A 16,937-nucleotide genomic window follows, 5' to 3' on the forward strand; every position below is an offset into this window, starting at 1 on the left:
TATATTTCCATTACCAAACATTCCAAATCTCCATTTTGTAATCTCGAAACATGTTTAGAAATATAGAATTATATCCTAATTAAACTTAGTTAGTGTCGTTTATAGGCTAAGCAAGATGGCGAAGGGGGGGAAAAACCCCACAAATCGATATCTGCCAGAAGCCCCACGACTGATGGAAACACATCGACTCTGGACTTGGGAGGCTGCAGCAATTTTGGACTGCCATGTGATGCCGTCAATGTCCGCACGGGCAATTGGTTGAGGCTGTGCCCCACTTCAACGTATAATATAACTCTTAAATAATTGATCAAATTAATGCTAACGTGGAAACATAATTTCAGTACTTTGAAAACAATGGCGAGTACCGTGATCGACGTATAACATTAATATAGTTGTTTTGAGATTAAATTATTAAAAGTATACTGCTAAAATATCCATGTGTGTGAACGTTAGCAACAATGTGCTGGCTTGTAATTTATTTCCAATCCAAGAATCTATAATTCAATAGAAACTATACACTAGATGAAATAAAATATGCTCCTTATATTTGGACTAACATTCTTCAGCAGTCATGTTATGTTACATGGTAGTTTCGGTTGGGCCCCGGTAGTAGCGCCGCTGTCTCCTCGTCAAATCTGATGCTTCTTGAGCCGAACATAAAGGCACCCCCTTGTTTAATTCATCTACCATTATCCTGATAAACGAAAGACCAGCATCAACATGTACCATGCCCTCAAGTCAACCAGCACAATAACCCTAGCATTGGAATCAAGGAGAATTTACAATAGTTTTGTTATAATGCGTGGGAATCTCATCAAATGTGTTCATAATCCATTCAACCCATAATGCACAAAAGAAATGGCAATGGAGCTCCTGGGTCTGTATGCAAGGATGAAATTATCCTTTCTGGGATGGCTGAAGGGTATTAGGATTGTTAAGATTACCAAATGGAATATGAGAATTGACTGAAAATAAAGAACCACTTTGTTCCGGCCATCTAGACTGCCACATGAGTAAACTCCAGTAAACCGGAGATTAATATTTTAGGAATTACAAAAACCTACATTAATGGAGCAAAGGAAACATCCTTCCATCAAAAAGCTCCATACCTTTTCATGCAATTCAATTCTAGTTCCATCGAATCTTTGTGGTAGACTGCACCAGAATGAGAGGCTCTGAGGCAGAAACATACTCCATGTACGAGTTTGTCCACAAGCTACTTGATGGTGATATAACGATTTGTCCCATGTCTAGCCCAGTAGTTCTTGAGATCCAATGGTATTGAAAGATCTTGGCCTTCAGCAGCCAGCCGACTAAGCAACTTTGTGAAGACACTACCACTCATCTTCCGGCCACCCACTCGGGCATGGCGCTTGTTTGGCATCTGTGGCAATGGGTATGATGACATGGTGGTGGTGCAACAAGACGACTGCCACCCACCATTTCCCCACTTGTAGCACTGTCGGGGAACTCCTGTGCAGGAGCAAACTGGTACAGGCATTGTGGTTTCATCAAAGTTGACCATGTTCAACCCAATATCCTGACCATTCCACTCAGATTTACACTTCTTCACCTCAGTACCAGCTTGCCTGTTTAAATCCTCAGCCACTTTCTTCACCTTTCGTGCTGACTTTGAGGAAACAGCTTTATTCTCCTTTGTCCGCTTTACAGGGCGAGACTTGCCTTCTTCACAAGCAATGGTAGATACTGGGAGGGCATCAGTAACATGCATTTCACTGTTGAGAGTTTCACCCACATCAGTTGAATGGTACGTGGGGTGCATGCGTTTTCCTCCACGCTGAATACCACCACCCAAAGGGAAGTTCATGGCATTTTCACGATACTGTAACACAGCTAAAGCATTATCTCTATCCATTAAGGCACTATCCCGCTCAGCAAGTGCTTTGTCCCGCTGCTGGAGGGCCTCATCTCTAGCAGCCAGGGCTTCCTTCTTCTCAGAAATCGCAATGTTCCGTTCTCGAATAGCAGCATCCCTCTCAGCGAGTATGGACATGATTTTCTTATTCATGACCAAGGCGTTGTTTTGTTCCTTCATGTGATGTTGTGGCATCATGTTCCACTGCATGTATCATTTGCATCCTACTTAGCTAAATCAACTATTGAACTATTACATAAAGACTAAAGCAACGTGGTTCAGTGGAGAATTGTTAGCTTTCTTCTTACCGGAGTGTGTGCCCCTTTGTAGTAATCCAGCTTATATCTCCCACTTTCTTGTTGCCCAGCACCATCCATCTAATACCAACTCTTTTTTAATTGAACTAAAATCTGTTCACAAGCCAACCCACTCCTCAAACGTTAATGTGAACACAAAAGTCAACGAGTTTCAGGCATGTACAGCATGCTATCTGTTTATACAATGAAAAGTCCAAGGTTCAATTTCAAGTAATTTGCAAAGCAACTAGCAATGAGGTATAGAGAATTCCCCTCCAAATCTTAGTAAGTAAAAGACTAGACCACCAGAAATGTGCAACCACATGGCAATAGAGAGTAAACTAAACAATCCACTATTCCAAAAGTCGGCAATTCAGAGAAGGAAAAATAAACAACTATGACAAATAACAAAGAAAATAACCAAAAATCAGACAGAAAGTATAGACTTTTAGCTGTCAAAGAGAAGCTGTACATGTTACAATCACAAGACCAGAACCAAAAAAGGACAACGAAAACGTAAAACTTCGTTTTTATGGTCATATCACCAACAACCAGTGAAATAAGGTATCTCCCTGACAAGAGTACAAACTTATTAGTGAACATAGAATAACTTTTTTGATAACTAAATATCTTCAATATATCGAAGTCAATACCAAAGCAATTTTATACAATATTCAGATCTTCCTAATTCAATTAACACCTCTTCTCCAAATACTTTGAAATCCAGGCAAAAAGCCACACTGAGAACAGGTGCTCAGTTAGAAGTTTAAATTGTAAAGGCATCACTCTTCAAAAAAAAAAAAAAAAAAGCGACTCTAAGTAAAGGGCAGGCATATTTTGAAAAGAACGCTTAAATTTACTGATCAAAAACAAACACTCAAGCCCAGGAGCCTCAAGCATATGAGAGTTACAACTAATTAAGCCTATTAAGAAAATACTTGTAATAAATGGGACAATGAAATCTTCATCGTAAAGTACTCAATGCATGCTAAGTAGTTAACAATAAGGCAAGCAGCCTAAGACGGCACGACGACATCCAGTGGTTGACGAACATCCAGGCTGCAAAAAATGGTAAGCAGGTATCTACTATGAATACAGTCAAGCAACTTTCTACTACTTACTAACTCTTATGTTGGTTAGTTCACAAATAAGGAAAAACATCAAATATAGGCACTGAAAAATCCCATAAGCTTCATGAAAGTTATAACTGCAAACCCTGTCACAATTTATGCGAATTTGAACTCAAATTTAATTCAGTTGCAAATCATTTTAAGTTTCAGAGGCATCTCTTTTAGCACATAACCTAAATTCCAGAATAAATCAAATGATAGGCACACAAACTTTAAAAGAAAAATCTTGAAAAATCCCAGATAATTCTTGTCGAATATTTACTATCCCCATGCAATGAACAACGCAAATTCCTAATTTCCCAAACTTATAGCAATGAAAAACAAAGAAGAAAGGTTCTGTCTTTATCTTTCTTTGTTCTTTCTATTAACAGATCAGCTTCATACACTTCAAAAGAAATTCAACAAATTTTTTTTTTAAAAAAAAAACTTGAGTCCAACATATAAGCATGTATGTAAGCAAGCCCTAATTAAGCACATTCCTTAAGCCGAGTTGATTAACAAGCATAAAATCGAAAAAAAAAAAATTAAAATATTTAGCTAAAACGAACCTTGGACTAATTAGATATAAACAATAAAAAGAGGTAAGTGAAAGAGAAAATGTTACAGAAAAAGGAAAAAAAAGAAAATGTTCGACTCAGGTGATTTCCAATTTTCAGTAAAGTTAGGGCTTTTGACCATCATCGAAAGTCTTCCTTTTTGTAGATAAAATGAAACACTGAGCATAAACCTAAAAAATGCTCGACACATAAAGATATACAAAGAAATTGGGAGATCTTCAACAAAAACAATGGAAAATTAGAAAAAAAAAACTTACTTTTTTTGTTCTTTTACTGAGTAATGGAGCAATGATTCGAAGATGCCTGAAATTTCGGTCTGAAAACGGAAACCAAAGGGGAGTTCGATCGCCAGAGACGAAATAAAATGATTGTCGAAAGTGTTGATATAATTTTTTTTTCTCTTCCCGCCATAAACGACGGCGTTCTCGCACTAGCCAGTCGAAGGACAAAAACGTAGTCGTTTTCGAGATTTCTTTTCACTCTCTCCTCCTTTACTAATGAACAATTAATAAAGAAAAAGAATTAAAGCAGGAGGAATCTAGTTTGTCCTAAACGTAGCGTTTTAGATCCTGTGGGCGGCGGGGGGACCCTGCCACGGCCCTCCGGGAAGCTTGGCACACTCTAGCACGTCTTGAATCTCTTTCACTTCACGTCTCAAACGCTTTACACAGCCGCGCTTTTTTCATTCATATTTCACTTCTCTTCATCGATGACATTGTCGTTTTCTTGTTTCATCTCTTAAAGCTTTTTTTTTGTCCTGGGTTTTTAGCAAAAAATGGAGCTTGGTCTTGTTACATTGCTGAGAGCCGCTTGGATTGCAGTTACTCTGCCCATTGTTATAGCTCCAATACCCAGTTCTAAGCTGAGTTCATTCCATCAACTTGTTTCGAAGTTTGCAAAGAGAGGGAAAACCATGCAACCATGTTCTTGTGTGAGTTTTTTAATTTGAAAACTTCTGTCTTTGCCATTGTCTATGTGTTTTTTTTTGTTTGTTTAAATTCATAATTTCTTATCTGGAAAAGAGGAAAGCAAGTTATGCATTATCTGAATTGTGTGTGTTCTATGATGAGTGTTCTTTTTCAGTTAATGTGAGGTTCAGGAAATTAACTACTGCAGTTATGGTGGGTTCAGTTAAAGTGTTAACTGCTGTTATTACAAGTTGAGAAATGTTGATGATTGATGTTTCTCTTTTCATGTTACTGTTTTGAGTGAAGGTTTGGTAATTCTGTAAATGAATACAGTTGTTGTAGGATTTTACTCTTATATTTCTGTTGAATGAGACCATCATTTTCTTGCACTGAAAATGTTCAGCTACCTAGCAAATGAATAAGTTGGTTTACCCTTGCTCTCGTTTAAAAGGTGATCAAGAGTAGTTCTGCTTCTTACGTGGTTCCACTATAGTTTTTTAAAAATTACTCAGAATGGGCTGAGGCTGACTGTAATTTACCACGAGGTTAATGGATTCACATGGGGTTTCAAATCTGCTTTGACAAGTATCTCATGCAACTGAACTTTCCTCCAATGGAAGTCCAGAATGTTATTTGGCTTGAATGAAAATGTGCCTTTCCTATTGTGCTTTATATAACTGCATGTTGCAGTTATCATTAAGCAGCATTTTTCAGAAGTTTAGCATAGAAACTGTTCAATTACTCCTCTTTTGTCGTTTTCTCTTTCATAATATTCTTCTCTTCGGGATTGCAGGGGCATCTTTTCTTATTGATACTATTTGACCTGACTAACTAACTTACTCTGTTTTACCCTTGGATTGCAGAAATTCACTGTTCCTCATAGATTCTTCTCTCATGTCTACATGGTGGCTGTTGTGTGGACAACCATTTTACTCCTTACAACATGGTTGTATGCGTATAGGATGGCACCACTGACCTCCGAGTCATTTCATATTTTACATCTTGCTAGCCACTTGACAGGAGGTTCGCATATCTTGTCATTTCATAAATCTCATTTGACAGCACTTGAGCACAGATACAGCATCTGGCGAATTGTGCTTCTGCTTTTGTTAATGGAAGCTCAAGTCTTGAGACGCCTTTTTGAGACATTTAATGTATCTAACTATAGCCCCTCAGCTCGAATGCACATATTTGGCTATCTAACTGGCTTGTTGTGAGTTTCTTAAACATCTTCCAGTATATGGCTCTCTTCTAAATAACTAGGTTAGACTTTGTTGCTACTTGAAAACGTTTGATGGTTATTTTCTTTTCATTTGTGAATGTATACATCTATATTCATCTTTAATATACTAAATAAAGTGTCAAAATATTAATGCTGCTCCTTTTGACTTTTATTTACGTAATGAGAATGCTTTAGATAATGATCTGTTGTTTTTTTCCTTCCCAAACAATTCTTCCATGGTTAGTTACTACATAGCAGCACCACTGTCACTTTGCTGCACTCTAGCGCCTAAGGTGTTTAACTTTACTCTGAGCCTGGTGGCCGAATTCATTGTTAAAGGAAAGAATCAGATGCCAGCTATTGAAATTGATTGGTGTGGATCTGTAAATCCTCTCATGAAGCTTGGATGGAGCCAGTGGATTGGTAGTGCTATATTTCTTTGGGGTTGGATTTATCAGTGCCGTTGTCATGCAAGTCTAGTAAGTAACACTGTTTCATGGACTTGATTTGTTGTTGTTTCAAAGTTATCTATGCAATGAAAATAACAATTTAACAGATGCCAGAACAAAACAAATCGCACTTGTTTACAGTTCTATTTAAAACAAGAAGTTTTGATATTATTTCCACAAGGTGCTGCGGAAGCCCATGTTTATGTATCCATTAAAATTCCATGTATTTGGATAGGGGATGGAATTGGTACTTTGTTGATTGAAGAGGTTTAGGGAGGGCCAATTGAATTGTTGTTTGCTTAAAGGGTCATTTTGAAGTTCCTCTGCTTCTCTTACCTTCCCATTAGCTGACTGGGTTGAATCTTCATTAGGGTTCAGTGCAAGCACATGCTGAACAAGTTGATGACTACGTAATTCCTACTGGAGATTGGTTTGAAATTGTTTCATCTCCACACTATTTAGCTGAGATTGTAAGATCTCTCTCTTTCTCCATCTATCCTTTCTGCTTACTGGCCATTTTAGTGATTTCTTAGTGATATAGAGAAAATCTTATCAGCCTGTATTTCTAATGACTGCATTGTTTTTGTTTACTTATCACTAATGATGAAGGTCATATATGCTGGTATGGTGGTTGCTAGTGGAGGAGGAGATCTGACCGTTTGGCTACTTTTTGTATTTGTGGTATTTTTTTTTCTCTAGCACAGTAAAATCCCCCATCGTTTCTGTACTGTACGCATGAACTGAAATGTTGTATTGAGTTCTGGCAGGTGGCAAATTTGGGGTTTGCAGCAGCCGAAACGCATAAGTGGTACCTTTGCAAATTTGAAAATTACCCAAGAAATCGATTTGCTATTATACCATTCCTCTACTAATGTTTATAACCCCTTGTACTAATTTTTAATATTGTGCGCTGGCTGTGATTTTATGTGGTGGTTGAGTAACTAAGTTGCAAGTTTCAGTATGTTAGGAGGTGGCATGCTCGGATGTATGTGAGCATAAACTGATGATGTTTTAGCATCACTGAATGAATGATAATGGTATAATGTTGAAGTGTTATTTTCAGTAAATGGATCACTTGAAATAAATTGTTTTCACCATGCCATGAAAGCATGATTGAATGAATGCTATGCCAGAAGGAAGTCCTACAATCGAAGTCTGTATGTCATGGCTAGTTATGGCCAAGTTGGTTACACTCTTGTTGAAAAAGTATACTGTGGGAGTGTTCAAGCTTGTTGTACGAAAACAATACCGTTTCTGATCCGGGCAAGCGCAAAGCGCCCAAGGCAGAATAGCAGACATAGCAAGTCTTTACTCTTTACGACTCGATGCTGACACTGCTTTTATTAACGAGTCAGAGGCTATCAGTTCTCCTCATTAACAATGTTTCAAAGTTCAGAAATTCTTTAAAACTCGGTTAAACTCATCTATCATCCAGCGTTTTTTTTTATATCAAACAAGAAAAACTATTACATCTTGCTTTTGATCTGGGGTTTCTTTTTTGGTGAAAAATGGTGGTTGGGCTTGTTGCATGGCTGAGAGCCACTTGGGTTGCAGTGGTTCTGCCTATTATCTCAGCTTCAATACCCAGTTCCAAGCTGAGTTCATTTCATGAACTTATTGTGGGGTTTGCACAAAGAGGGAAGATCAGGCAACCATCTTCTTTTGTGAGTGTTTTTTAATTCTTTGATGCAAAGTTGTCTATGTCTTCGTTTAGATCCATTGTTTTCTTGAGGAAAAAGGAAAGCGAAGCTATACCTTTTTGGGTTTCAATGTCTTTTAAACTAAGTGCAAATTTTTTCCTTTATCATGTTAGCAACTTGAGTGAATGTTGATTTCAGGCTCCGATCCGGAGAGACGGGAAGCTGAAATTTAAGCCAGTTTGCCAAATTTGGAAACTGAGTACCATTGTCTCTAATTCTTTTAAATTAGTACCATTATTTCAGTATGTTTGGCAATGAATTGTTGCAGCCTTGTAGGATTTGCGTTTTGGTATTTCTGTTTAATTAGACCATTGTTTCCGCCATAGTTTTGTCAAGACTCAAGCTTACTCTGAGCTTGAGCTATCTGTAGCTTGCAGTGAAATTAATGAATCAGAATAGATTCGGGTTTTCGAATCTGCTTTGACACAATACTGAACTTTCCTTCACTGCAAATCCAAAATTGTTCCTCGGAGATTCTTCTCCCATTTCTACGTGATGGCTTCCATCTGGACGCTGCTCCTCACAGCATGGCTATATGCATACGCAATGGCTCCAATGAATTCTGACCCATCTCATTTTTCACATCTTGCTAGCCATAGCCACTTGACAGGGGGTTCACATATCTTTTCTTTGCATGAATCTCATTCGACACTAGTTGAGCAATACAGGGTCTGGCGAATCGTTTTCCTACTTATGTTAATGGAAGCTCAAATCTCAAACCATTCTTCCATGTTTAGTTACTGCATAGCAGCACCACTGTCACTCTGCTGCAATTGTGCGCCGGTGGTGTTTAAATTTACTCTGGACCCTGGTGTCCAAATTCATCATTAAAGGAAAGAATAAGATTACAGCCATTGAAATTGATTGGTGGGAATCTGTAAATCATCTTTATGAAGCTTGGATGGCGACAGTAGATTGGTAGTGCTATATTTCAATGCCTTTGTCATGCAATCCTAGTAAGTCACCAAACTTGATGTGTTGTTGTCGCAAAGGCGTTGCGGAAGCCCATGTTTATGTATCTATTATAGTTCCATGTATTCGGATAGGGGATGGAATTAGAACTTTGCTGGTTGACCAGGTTTAGGCAGATGGCAACTGAATTATGATTGTTTGCGCAAAGGGTCATTTTGATGCTCCTCTGCTTCTCTCACCTTCCCGTTAGCTGACATGTTCAAATCTTCAATAGGGCTCACCGTGGGGCGTGGGCACATGCTGAACAAAATTGATGACTGTAATTCCTACCGCAGATTGGTTGGTAACTGTTTCATCTCCACACTATTTGGCTGGGATTGTAAGATCTCTCTTACTCCATCTACTTACTGCAGGTGGCCCTTCGTGGTGTTTCTGGAAGATATGCTAGTTTTTGTTCAAGGGCATACCATCCTTTTTCAGCCTTCTGGACGTTGCTTTTGTTCTTATTTGGGGAACCTTTTAATTCCTCATTGATTAATGGAAGTTATCTCTTGATTTTAAAAAAAAAAAAAAAACTTACTGCAGGTGGCAAATCTGGGGTTTGCAGCAGCTGAAACGCATAAGTGATATCTTCACAACTTTGAAAATTGGTTAAATTACCCAAGAACTCAATTTGCTATCATCCCATTCATCTTTTAAGGTTTAGGAGCACTAATTATATAAGGCATTGTACGCTTGACTGTAATTTCCTTAAGGGGTTTTAGTACCTAAAGTAATTGTTTAAGTATCAGCATGTTAGGAGGACTACATGAAATGTGGGGTTTTATTTAAAAACTGATGAACTTTGGCATCATTGAACTAATTTATGACAGTAGGATGTCCCATGAAATGAATGATATGCACATATACTATTTTCTAGAGAGAAAAAGATGAAAACAAAAAAAGAAAAGAAAGAATGAAATACTAGAGGAAAAGATGATTCTTGTTCTATCTGTCACACCCCACACCCACAACTTAATCTGTAGTTTAAGAAACGAACATCTTAACATATACCCAAGAAACAATTTATTCCAAGTTAAATTTCTTAATGTATCCACTTATTCAAAGTAAAAACATTTTGCTAAAAGTATATGTTCACACATTCATAAGGATTTATACATCCTTCTCACATACTAACAAAAGTTTAAAACTTCAAAATCATGAGAGCTATTCTAAAATACCAAGGAAAACCCTTTTTCAATCTAATATTGCTTTCTTGCAAACTCTCATGGAACACAAACTTGCATCCGAACCAATCCTAAGTTTACTCTAAAAAACAACAAAATATAGAAATCGTAAAGCTTAGTAAGTGGCCTAACTCTAGTTAAGGAAATGACAACCAAATACCACGTGCTAAAGCAAAAGAGACCGAATTGGGTCATTTTCAAGTACTCTAGAACATGGTATTTTAAAGGTTCTAAACAAGTCTTATCGAATGATTCAAAGAGTAACTATCAAGAACAGAGCTCTTAACTAATGAAATCAGAATTTTAAAATAGGTATAGGATGCAAAATATAGAAATATTTCAAATATCAATAATCTTCAGAATAAATGCTAAATTAGTTCATATTTTCAGAATTTCAAAAACAGATCTCAAAGTATTTTCTTAGTCATATACAAGTTCCAATACCATTTCAGAGAAAGAAGAATTTTTGGCACTGGTGAATCTGATCAAATTCTGAGAATTATATAAATTACTAAAAGTTTTCCAATGCAGTTTCGAGTCAAATGGATTTTTCACTCTTATTCTTCATAGAACACAAGGAAAGCCCCCACAAACAGAATACCTGGCACGCTTTAAGCATACAGATCTATGCCCCAAAACCTGGCAGGTTGATTGGTTCGATATTTCCTGTCAACAGTTCTAATTAGGTCCATGTCTTCTTTGGCCAGCTCAAAGTCAAAAACCTGGAAATTCTCTTGCAATCTCTCAAATTTTGATGTCTTCGGGATGACACCTGTGTTTCGCTGAATTCCCCACCGGAGAACAATCTGAGCCACAGTTTTCTTATACTTTTCAGCCAGCCCCTGAAATCAAAGTGTATTGATAAACAATAAATTAGGGAACAAGTGCAGCAACTGAGTGTCTAGTAGTGATAACAATGGAAAATTAATGTACAGAAGGATTGCATACTTTAAGGATTGGATCATCCAAACATGACACTGTACCAAACCATTCCGCATTAGCCGCAGCTCCTCCTAAGGGAGTATGGGCAGTAACACAGATCCCATGCTTCTGACAAAATTTGACAAGACAATCACGTTGGAAGTAGGGGTGTGTCTCAATCTGATTTACAGCAGGCTTCACTTTGGAGTAAGCTAGGCAATCTCTGGTTAAAAAGATATCATAGTTGCTGCCAAATTTACAAATTATGTATTAGATGTAATTCCAAATTTACAAGATTTGTGAGAATACCAAATGAAAGGATGAAAACTTGACACCTGATCCCAATGCTACGAACTAAACCCTTGGAAACCAGATCTTCCATAGCATGCCAGGTCGTCTCCAATGATATAGTTGTGTCTATGTCCAGGACTCCATCCTCATCCAAGGGACTGCCAGTTTCACCAATTCCTGCATGCATATAGAATACAGCAAAATCAGAGAGTGTGTAGCTTCCAAATTCTTCTAACTAGTTTCCACTTTAGGCATCCCAGCATCTATCTGTTATTAGTTTGCATTGTTATCAAAAGAATGAAGCTAACAATTCTTTAAAATGAATACATCAACCCCTAAATAAATAAATTCAAGCTATTTCTCTAGAAATATCAACTAAGGATGCGGTCAACACCACAGTTTTCACCATGTACACCACCAAGTTAAGCATAGTAGATAGCAATCCAAATATAACTTTCATGCTTCCGTATCAAGCTCATCTTCTTAATTCTCAAGGTTAACAGAAGTTAAACATAAAATAGTACAGTGAAGAAAGTACCCAATGTAAGGAATACATATAAACAATAAGAAAAAGCAGTCAGGAATCACCAGTGTGCCTTATGGCAACAGGAAAGTGAACCAGATACAAATCCAGATAATCCAACTGAAGCTTCTTAAGACTGTCTTTACAAGCCTCAAGAACATGCCCGTGATCAGTATTCCAAAGCTGCAATCAGACCGGATGAAATAAGCAATACATTGTACTAAAGTATAAGAAAGAAAAGTCAAATATTCAGTTAAACCAGCCTTAGTTGTAACAAAGAGGTCCTCTCTCTTAACAAGCCCACTTCTGAATGCTTCCGACAGTGCCTCCCCAACTTCTGCTTCATTCCCGTAGTCAGCTGCAAAACAACATGCATGTATCACGATAACATGAACATGACCTATATGCCACCAGGCACCAACACAACGCGACAACACTTTCAAATCAAATAAGGCATGTGGTCAAGACTAAATTTCCTCTAACCCTCTTCCAAATTCTCCTTAATAAATCTGGGTAACTAAAGTACTGTGGAACTCTTCCTTACATATCACGGAATGGTCGATCTAGACAAGAGTACAGGACAATTGTCATAAAGTTGAAATTTTGTATAAAAACATCACAAATTTAAAAACAACTTCAACCAAGGACTTCAATCATGAATGGTTTCCCAATTTTTAGTATAACTAAACAAAGAAACGGCTTTGCAGAAAACCATTTGATTTTCCATAAAAATTCTTAAAATTTAATGTTCCATAATCATTTATGCTTATTGTGACTAATTTTTGTTCCAACACTTGAACGAAGAACTGCAGTCAAGAATTATATCCATATTTAGCTAAAATACAATAAAGAAACTCCCACTAGCATCAAACAACATCTGCAAGCTGAGCCAGTTACTCAGATATAAATCAAAACGATAGTGTGATGAAGATAGCAAGATTTATCTAATTATAATATATGCATGCAAAGAAGGAAAAACCCAGAGTACCAGCACAGTCAAAATGGCGATAACCAATCTTGATGGAGTTGATGATGAGGTCTCTAATGTCTTTTCCTTCCATACGCCAAACACCCAGGCCAATTATTGGCATCTTGAATCCATTGTTCAATGTTATCGCCATTTCTTCTTTTGCGGCGTAAAAAATATTAGTTTGCCACTCCTCTAACACTATCGTTGATTTCGTGAAATGAAATAATGGAATTGCAAGGAGATTATATTCTTGTTTGGTTGGTTCGTCCTTGGCCTGGCCCTTTTCTGATTGTTTCCATTTGAGGACGAAAATCCTGAGCACATGATAGAAGCTGACGTCGGATGATCAGAACCGTCGCTTGTCTTTTTCTTTTTTAAAATTTTAGATTTTGATTCCCATCTAAGCGTCCGTTTGGTTTTACCTTATGTTGTTTTATTGATCTATTTATTTTATTTATTATTTTTCTCTTAAAATATAACGATTTATCTAAATCGGAGTCATTCATTGAATTAATGTAATCTTTACCCATATATATATATAATTTCATCAAAAAATATTTACTAAATACTTTTGATTATCTTTTATATTAACAAAGGAACTATTTTTTTAGTTTTCAAAGATAAGTTGTTTTCAATTTTTTTTTATTTTTAACTATTTTTAGTAAAGAGAACATTTTTTTTAATAAAATTATCCTTAATGAAAACTCTTTATATTTCGTGTGAAAAAATATTGTTTCAATTACAAGAATTTATGTTGTAGTGAATTACAAACAAGTTAAACATCATGTTTAATAACAAAAAAAATAAATAAACACTGCAATTATAAGCAGATGTTATACATTAAAACTTTAGTAGCAGACGTTATACACCAAGGATAAAGTGTTAGTACTAGATGTTATACGATAAGACCAAAGTTTCAACATCAAATGTTACATGTTAAAGTCAAAGCTTTAGCATCAAATATTACATGCCAAAACTTTCTTTTTCTTTCTAATGGCACACACCAAGTCATAAATTACTTTATTACACGTAAAGACATATTCTACCATATTTGAATCATTGAAAAACTAAACATCAATAAGCCCAATAACATATTGTTATTCACCATGTTATACTTTTTGATTTATAAATCGATGATGATATGACAAGATGGTGAGTGATAGATAAAACAAGAATTTTTATGAATGTAAACTAATAAATCAAAGAATATGTTGTTACCTTTTATATCATGCTCTTTGATCTGTAAATAGATGACGATATGATAAAAAGATAGATAATGAAATAGTGATGGTGGTAAAACTAAATAGAGTTAGATGACAAAGGAGAAAAATGAGAAGCACAACTGAGAAATGGTGAGAGAGAAAATTAATACTATTTAATTTATCTAAAATGTCTTCATATGATAAAATTTGAATAAAAATATTTAACTTTATATTAATAGTTGTTTTTGAAATAAACTTATCAACAAGACTATTTTTTACAATTTCCTCTTAAATAAGTTAAAACATTTTTGATCATAGCGTAGAGTTAAATTTAATTTAAAACTCTATAAATAAATTTATATTATCAAACTTGTCATATCTTAATGATAATAGCAACTTAGAATTAATATTTGAAATTGCAGTAAGTTTAATTTTAACATATTGGATTAAAATAAATAAAATATTCACTAAGTAGATTCAAATTAATACAAATATAATTAAATATCTCCTCACATAGATTTAGATCTAGAATATTTAGAGGATTGCTTTACAAAATCAAGGTGCATGTCAGAAACTGTTCGTTTTCCTATGGATTTGTCGAACTTGCCGAAGCTTGGCAAATAAAATTAAAGAAAAAGACAATAAAAAGGGCTTGGATCAGAAATGGGCCCACTGAGCTAAGTTGGTCCAGTAAGAAAGCCCATTACCCGACAAAAACCGGAGTGGCGAAGCCCGTTTGTGTATAAAAATTTGGTGGCTCATATTTTTTCCAACACGGTAACAGAAAAAACCAGAGGGAGATCAAAAACTCTCTCCAGCACAACACAAAGCACTTTCTGACTCCTTTTCCTCAGATCTAAACGACATTGTCTCAGATCCACTGACTCCACGATGTCTTCTACTTTCAGCGGCGATGAAACGGCACCGTTCTTCGGCTTCCTCGGTGCCGCTGCTGCTCTCGTCTTCTCCTGTAACCAATCCTTACTCCCCTCCTATAAATTTATCCTTCATTTTTTTTATTCTTAATATTAGATCTCTTTAAATTCTTTTGGTATTAGATCTATTTTCATTTCCATTTATTAGATTTTGTCATGGAAAATTCATGGATCCCTATTGCTAGCTTTTTAGCGAACCAATTGAAAAAAAAATTATGAAACTTTTGTTTTTAGTGTAAATTATGAATAAATTTAGTGGTATTTGATATGGATCTTTGATGTTGGGATATGGATAATTCTGAAACAAATTATTAGTTTGATTCAGCTGAGTAAGTTTTATACTTTAAAGTTTTAGTTTTTATTGGAATTGAAGTGACAGAATTTGCATAAGTTACTGTGTTTTGGATGCGGATCTAGCAAGAATATTGCATTTCAATAAACTTGGAATGGTTTCAATTGAAAAAATTAATTGGTGAATTTAGGTATGGGAGCTGCGTATGGGACAGCTAAGAGTGGTGTTGGTGTGGCATCGATGGGTGTGATGAGGCCTGAGTTGGTTATGAAATCTATTGTACCAGTTGTTATGGCTGGTGTTTTGGGTATTTATGGATTGATTATTGCTGTTATTATTAGTACTGGGATCAATCCTAAGGCCAAATCATATTACCTTTTCGATGGTTACGCTCACCTTTCCTCTGGTCTTGCTTGTGGCCTTGCTGGGCTTTCTGCTGGAATGGCAATTGGAATTGTCGGTGATGCTGGTGTCAGGTACAGTGCTTTTATCTCCATATTGTTAACTTAGATTGGACATACTTGTTGTTGACTAACACCAAGATTAATTGGTGTGAAAATGTTGATTTAAACTTTTCATGTTTGCTTTGTGCCCTCATGGAGATTGGAGTTTACTAACGTAGTGCCTTCTCTCTGTATTTGGTTTGAGTTGTTTTTTAGAGTATATGTTGTCCTTATCTCTAAACACGGCTCATACCAAAATGATGGAGTTCTTGTTTTAGGCACTAATGGGAGAATAATGGTGCTCTTACCGTTAGTGCTGGTTTTGGAGAATAAAGGTGTTGGGAAACATTCATGATGGTGAAATCTATTCATAGCTATAGTTTGTGAGACTGAATGTCTTAAACCTTAAGAAAATTACTGATAATGTAAAGCAACTGTTTGTGTCATATTGACATGATACAGTGATAGCAATTTCCATTTAGTCAGTTTGGTATCATCTATAGATTCCATAAGTCATAAATCTTGTTTATCTATTGCTATCATGGAAAATATTTTGAATTTTTCATGAAACTGGACATATTCTTTCAATTAATTCATATCAAATAATGTTTGAATGATTTTGTTTTGCAGAGCGAATGCACAACAGCCAAAACTTTTTGTTGGAATGATCCTTATCCTCATTTTTGCTGAAGCTTTGGCTCTTTATGGACTTATCGTAGGCATCATCTTGTCTTCACGAGCTGGCCAATCCAGAGCAGAATAGGATGCTCATCGAGCTGCTTAGTATTCTTTGATTGCTTATCTGTAGCATTGTACGGGAAAGAGTATTGATTATGCTCAGGGTAAATTGTGATTGGACAGCATGTGCAGGTTTCCCATATTGATGAAAGCAACTACTCGGGCAGTTATTTGGTGTTGGTTGCTCTTTCCTCATTGTAGAAGTAGAATTGAGTTTCTCTTAATAAAATGTTGGTGAAGCTTTTCCCTGTTTGATCTCTATTTGTCAGTGTATCTTGCAGAAATTCAAACTATTAATGGAAGTTTAATTTTGGAGATATTAATGCAATGTTGAATTCAGTTGCAA

The 16,937-nt window shown here is 36.1% G+C and overlaps 4 protein-coding genes and 1 pseudogene across 4 annotated transcripts; 3 read left to right on the forward strand and 2 right to left on the reverse strand.

Annotated features, from left to right (window-relative positions):
- Nucleotides 1-940: 940 nt before the first annotated feature.
- Nucleotides 941-4,248, reverse strand: LOC18607675 (protein BASIC PENTACYSTEINE4-like). Its single transcript, XM_007041947.3, has 3 exons — nucleotides 4,117-4,248; nucleotides 2,185-2,366; nucleotides 941-2,080 (listed from the first exon to the last, which is right to left on the reverse strand). The coding sequence occupies exons 2-3, from the start codon at nucleotides 2,251-2,253 to the stop codon at nucleotides 1,217-1,219; spliced, it is 933 nt and encodes a 310-aa protein (XP_007042009.3). The 5' UTR covers nucleotides 2,254-2,366; nucleotides 4,117-4,248; the 3' UTR covers nucleotides 941-1,216.
- A 193-nt stretch (nucleotides 4,249-4,441) lies between these two features.
- On the forward strand, nucleotides 4,442-7,505 carry LOC18607676 (polyprenal reductase 2-like). The gene is made up of 6 exons (XM_007041951.3): nucleotides 4,442-4,790; nucleotides 5,631-5,980; nucleotides 6,234-6,468; nucleotides 6,810-6,908; nucleotides 7,048-7,119; nucleotides 7,206-7,505. The coding sequence occupies exons 1-6, from the start codon at nucleotides 4,635-4,637 to the stop codon at nucleotides 7,308-7,310; spliced, it is 1,017 nt and encodes a 338-aa protein (XP_007042013.3). The 5' UTR covers nucleotides 4,442-4,634; the 3' UTR covers nucleotides 7,311-7,505.
- Nucleotides 7,506-7,895: 390 nt separating this feature from the next.
- On the forward strand, nucleotides 7,896-9,112 carry LOC18607677 (polyprenal reductase 2 pseudogene; annotated as a pseudogene).
- A 1,501-nt stretch (nucleotides 9,113-10,613) lies between these two features.
- Nucleotides 10,614-13,233, reverse strand: LOC18607678 (NADP-dependent D-sorbitol-6-phosphate dehydrogenase-like). The gene is made up of 6 exons (XM_018114479.2): nucleotides 13,000-13,233; nucleotides 12,275-12,369; nucleotides 12,077-12,194; nucleotides 11,533-11,665; nucleotides 11,225-11,444; nucleotides 10,614-11,118 (listed from the first exon to the last, which is right to left on the reverse strand). The coding sequence occupies exons 1-6, from the start codon at nucleotides 13,130-13,132 to the stop codon at nucleotides 10,888-10,890; spliced, it is 930 nt and encodes a 309-aa protein (XP_017969968.1). The 5' UTR covers nucleotides 13,133-13,233; the 3' UTR covers nucleotides 10,614-10,887.
- Nucleotides 13,234-14,946: 1,713 nt separating this feature from the next.
- LOC18607679 (V-type proton ATPase 16 kDa proteolipid subunit) lies at nucleotides 14,947-16,937 on the forward strand. The gene is made up of 3 exons (XM_007041954.3): nucleotides 14,947-15,153; nucleotides 15,601-15,886; nucleotides 16,484-16,937. Exons 1-3 carry the CDS (start codon nucleotides 15,075-15,077, stop codon nucleotides 16,614-16,616), a joined length of 498 nt encoding a protein of 165 aa, XP_007042016.1. The 5' UTR covers nucleotides 14,947-15,074; the 3' UTR covers nucleotides 16,617-16,937.

Source organism: Theobroma cacao, chromosome 2 (assembly GCF_053813885.1).
Source record: "Theobroma cacao isolate CCN51 chromosome 2, ASM5381388v1, whole genome shotgun sequence".
Lineage (NCBI taxonomy): Eukaryota > Viridiplantae > Streptophyta > Magnoliopsida > Malvales > Malvaceae > Theobroma > Theobroma cacao.

Bases quoted from the DNA above. Each gene is read 5' to 3' on its own strand.
- LOC18607675 (XM_007041947.3), bottom strand. From the start codon at position 2,253: ATGGATGGTGCTGGGCAACAAGAAAGTGGGAGATATAAGCTGGATTAC. The intron at 2,081-2,184 runs GTAAGAAGAAAG...TGATACATGCAG, and splicing joins ACAAAGGGGCACACACTCCG to TGGAACATGATGCCACAACA.
- LOC18607676 (XM_007041951.3), top strand. From the start codon at position 4,635: ATGGAGCTTGGTCTTGTTACATTGCTGAGAGCCGCTTGGATTGCAGTT. The intron at 5,981-6,233 runs GTGAGTTTCTTA...TTCCATGGTTAG, and splicing joins GGCTATCTAACTGGCTTGTT to TTACTACATAGCAGCACCAC. The intron at 6,469-6,809 runs GTAAGTAACACT...AATCTTCATTAG, and splicing joins GCCGTTGTCATGCAAGTCTA to GGTTCAGTGCAAGCACATGC.
- LOC18607678 (XM_018114479.2), bottom strand. From the start codon at position 13,132: ATGGCGATAACATTGAACAATGGATTCAAGATGCCAATAATTGGCCTG. The intron at 12,195-12,274 runs GCTGGTTTAACT...GTCTGATTGCAG, and splicing joins ACCTCTTTGTTACAACTAAG to CTTTGGAATACTGATCACGG. The intron at 11,666-12,076 runs GTGATTCCTGAC...ATATGCATGCAG, and splicing joins TGTTGCCATAAGGCACACTG to GAATTGGTGAAACTGGCAGT.
- LOC18607679 (XM_007041954.3), top strand. From the start codon at position 15,075: ATGTCTTCTACTTTCAGCGGCGATGAAACGGCACCGTTCTTCGGCTTC. The intron at 15,154-15,600 runs GTAACCAATCCT...TGGTGAATTTAG, and splicing joins TGCTGCTCTCGTCTTCTCCT to GTATGGGAGCTGCGTATGGG. The intron at 15,887-16,483 runs GTACAGTGCTTT...TTTGTTTTGCAG, and splicing joins GTCGGTGATGCTGGTGTCAG to AGCGAATGCACAACAGCCAA.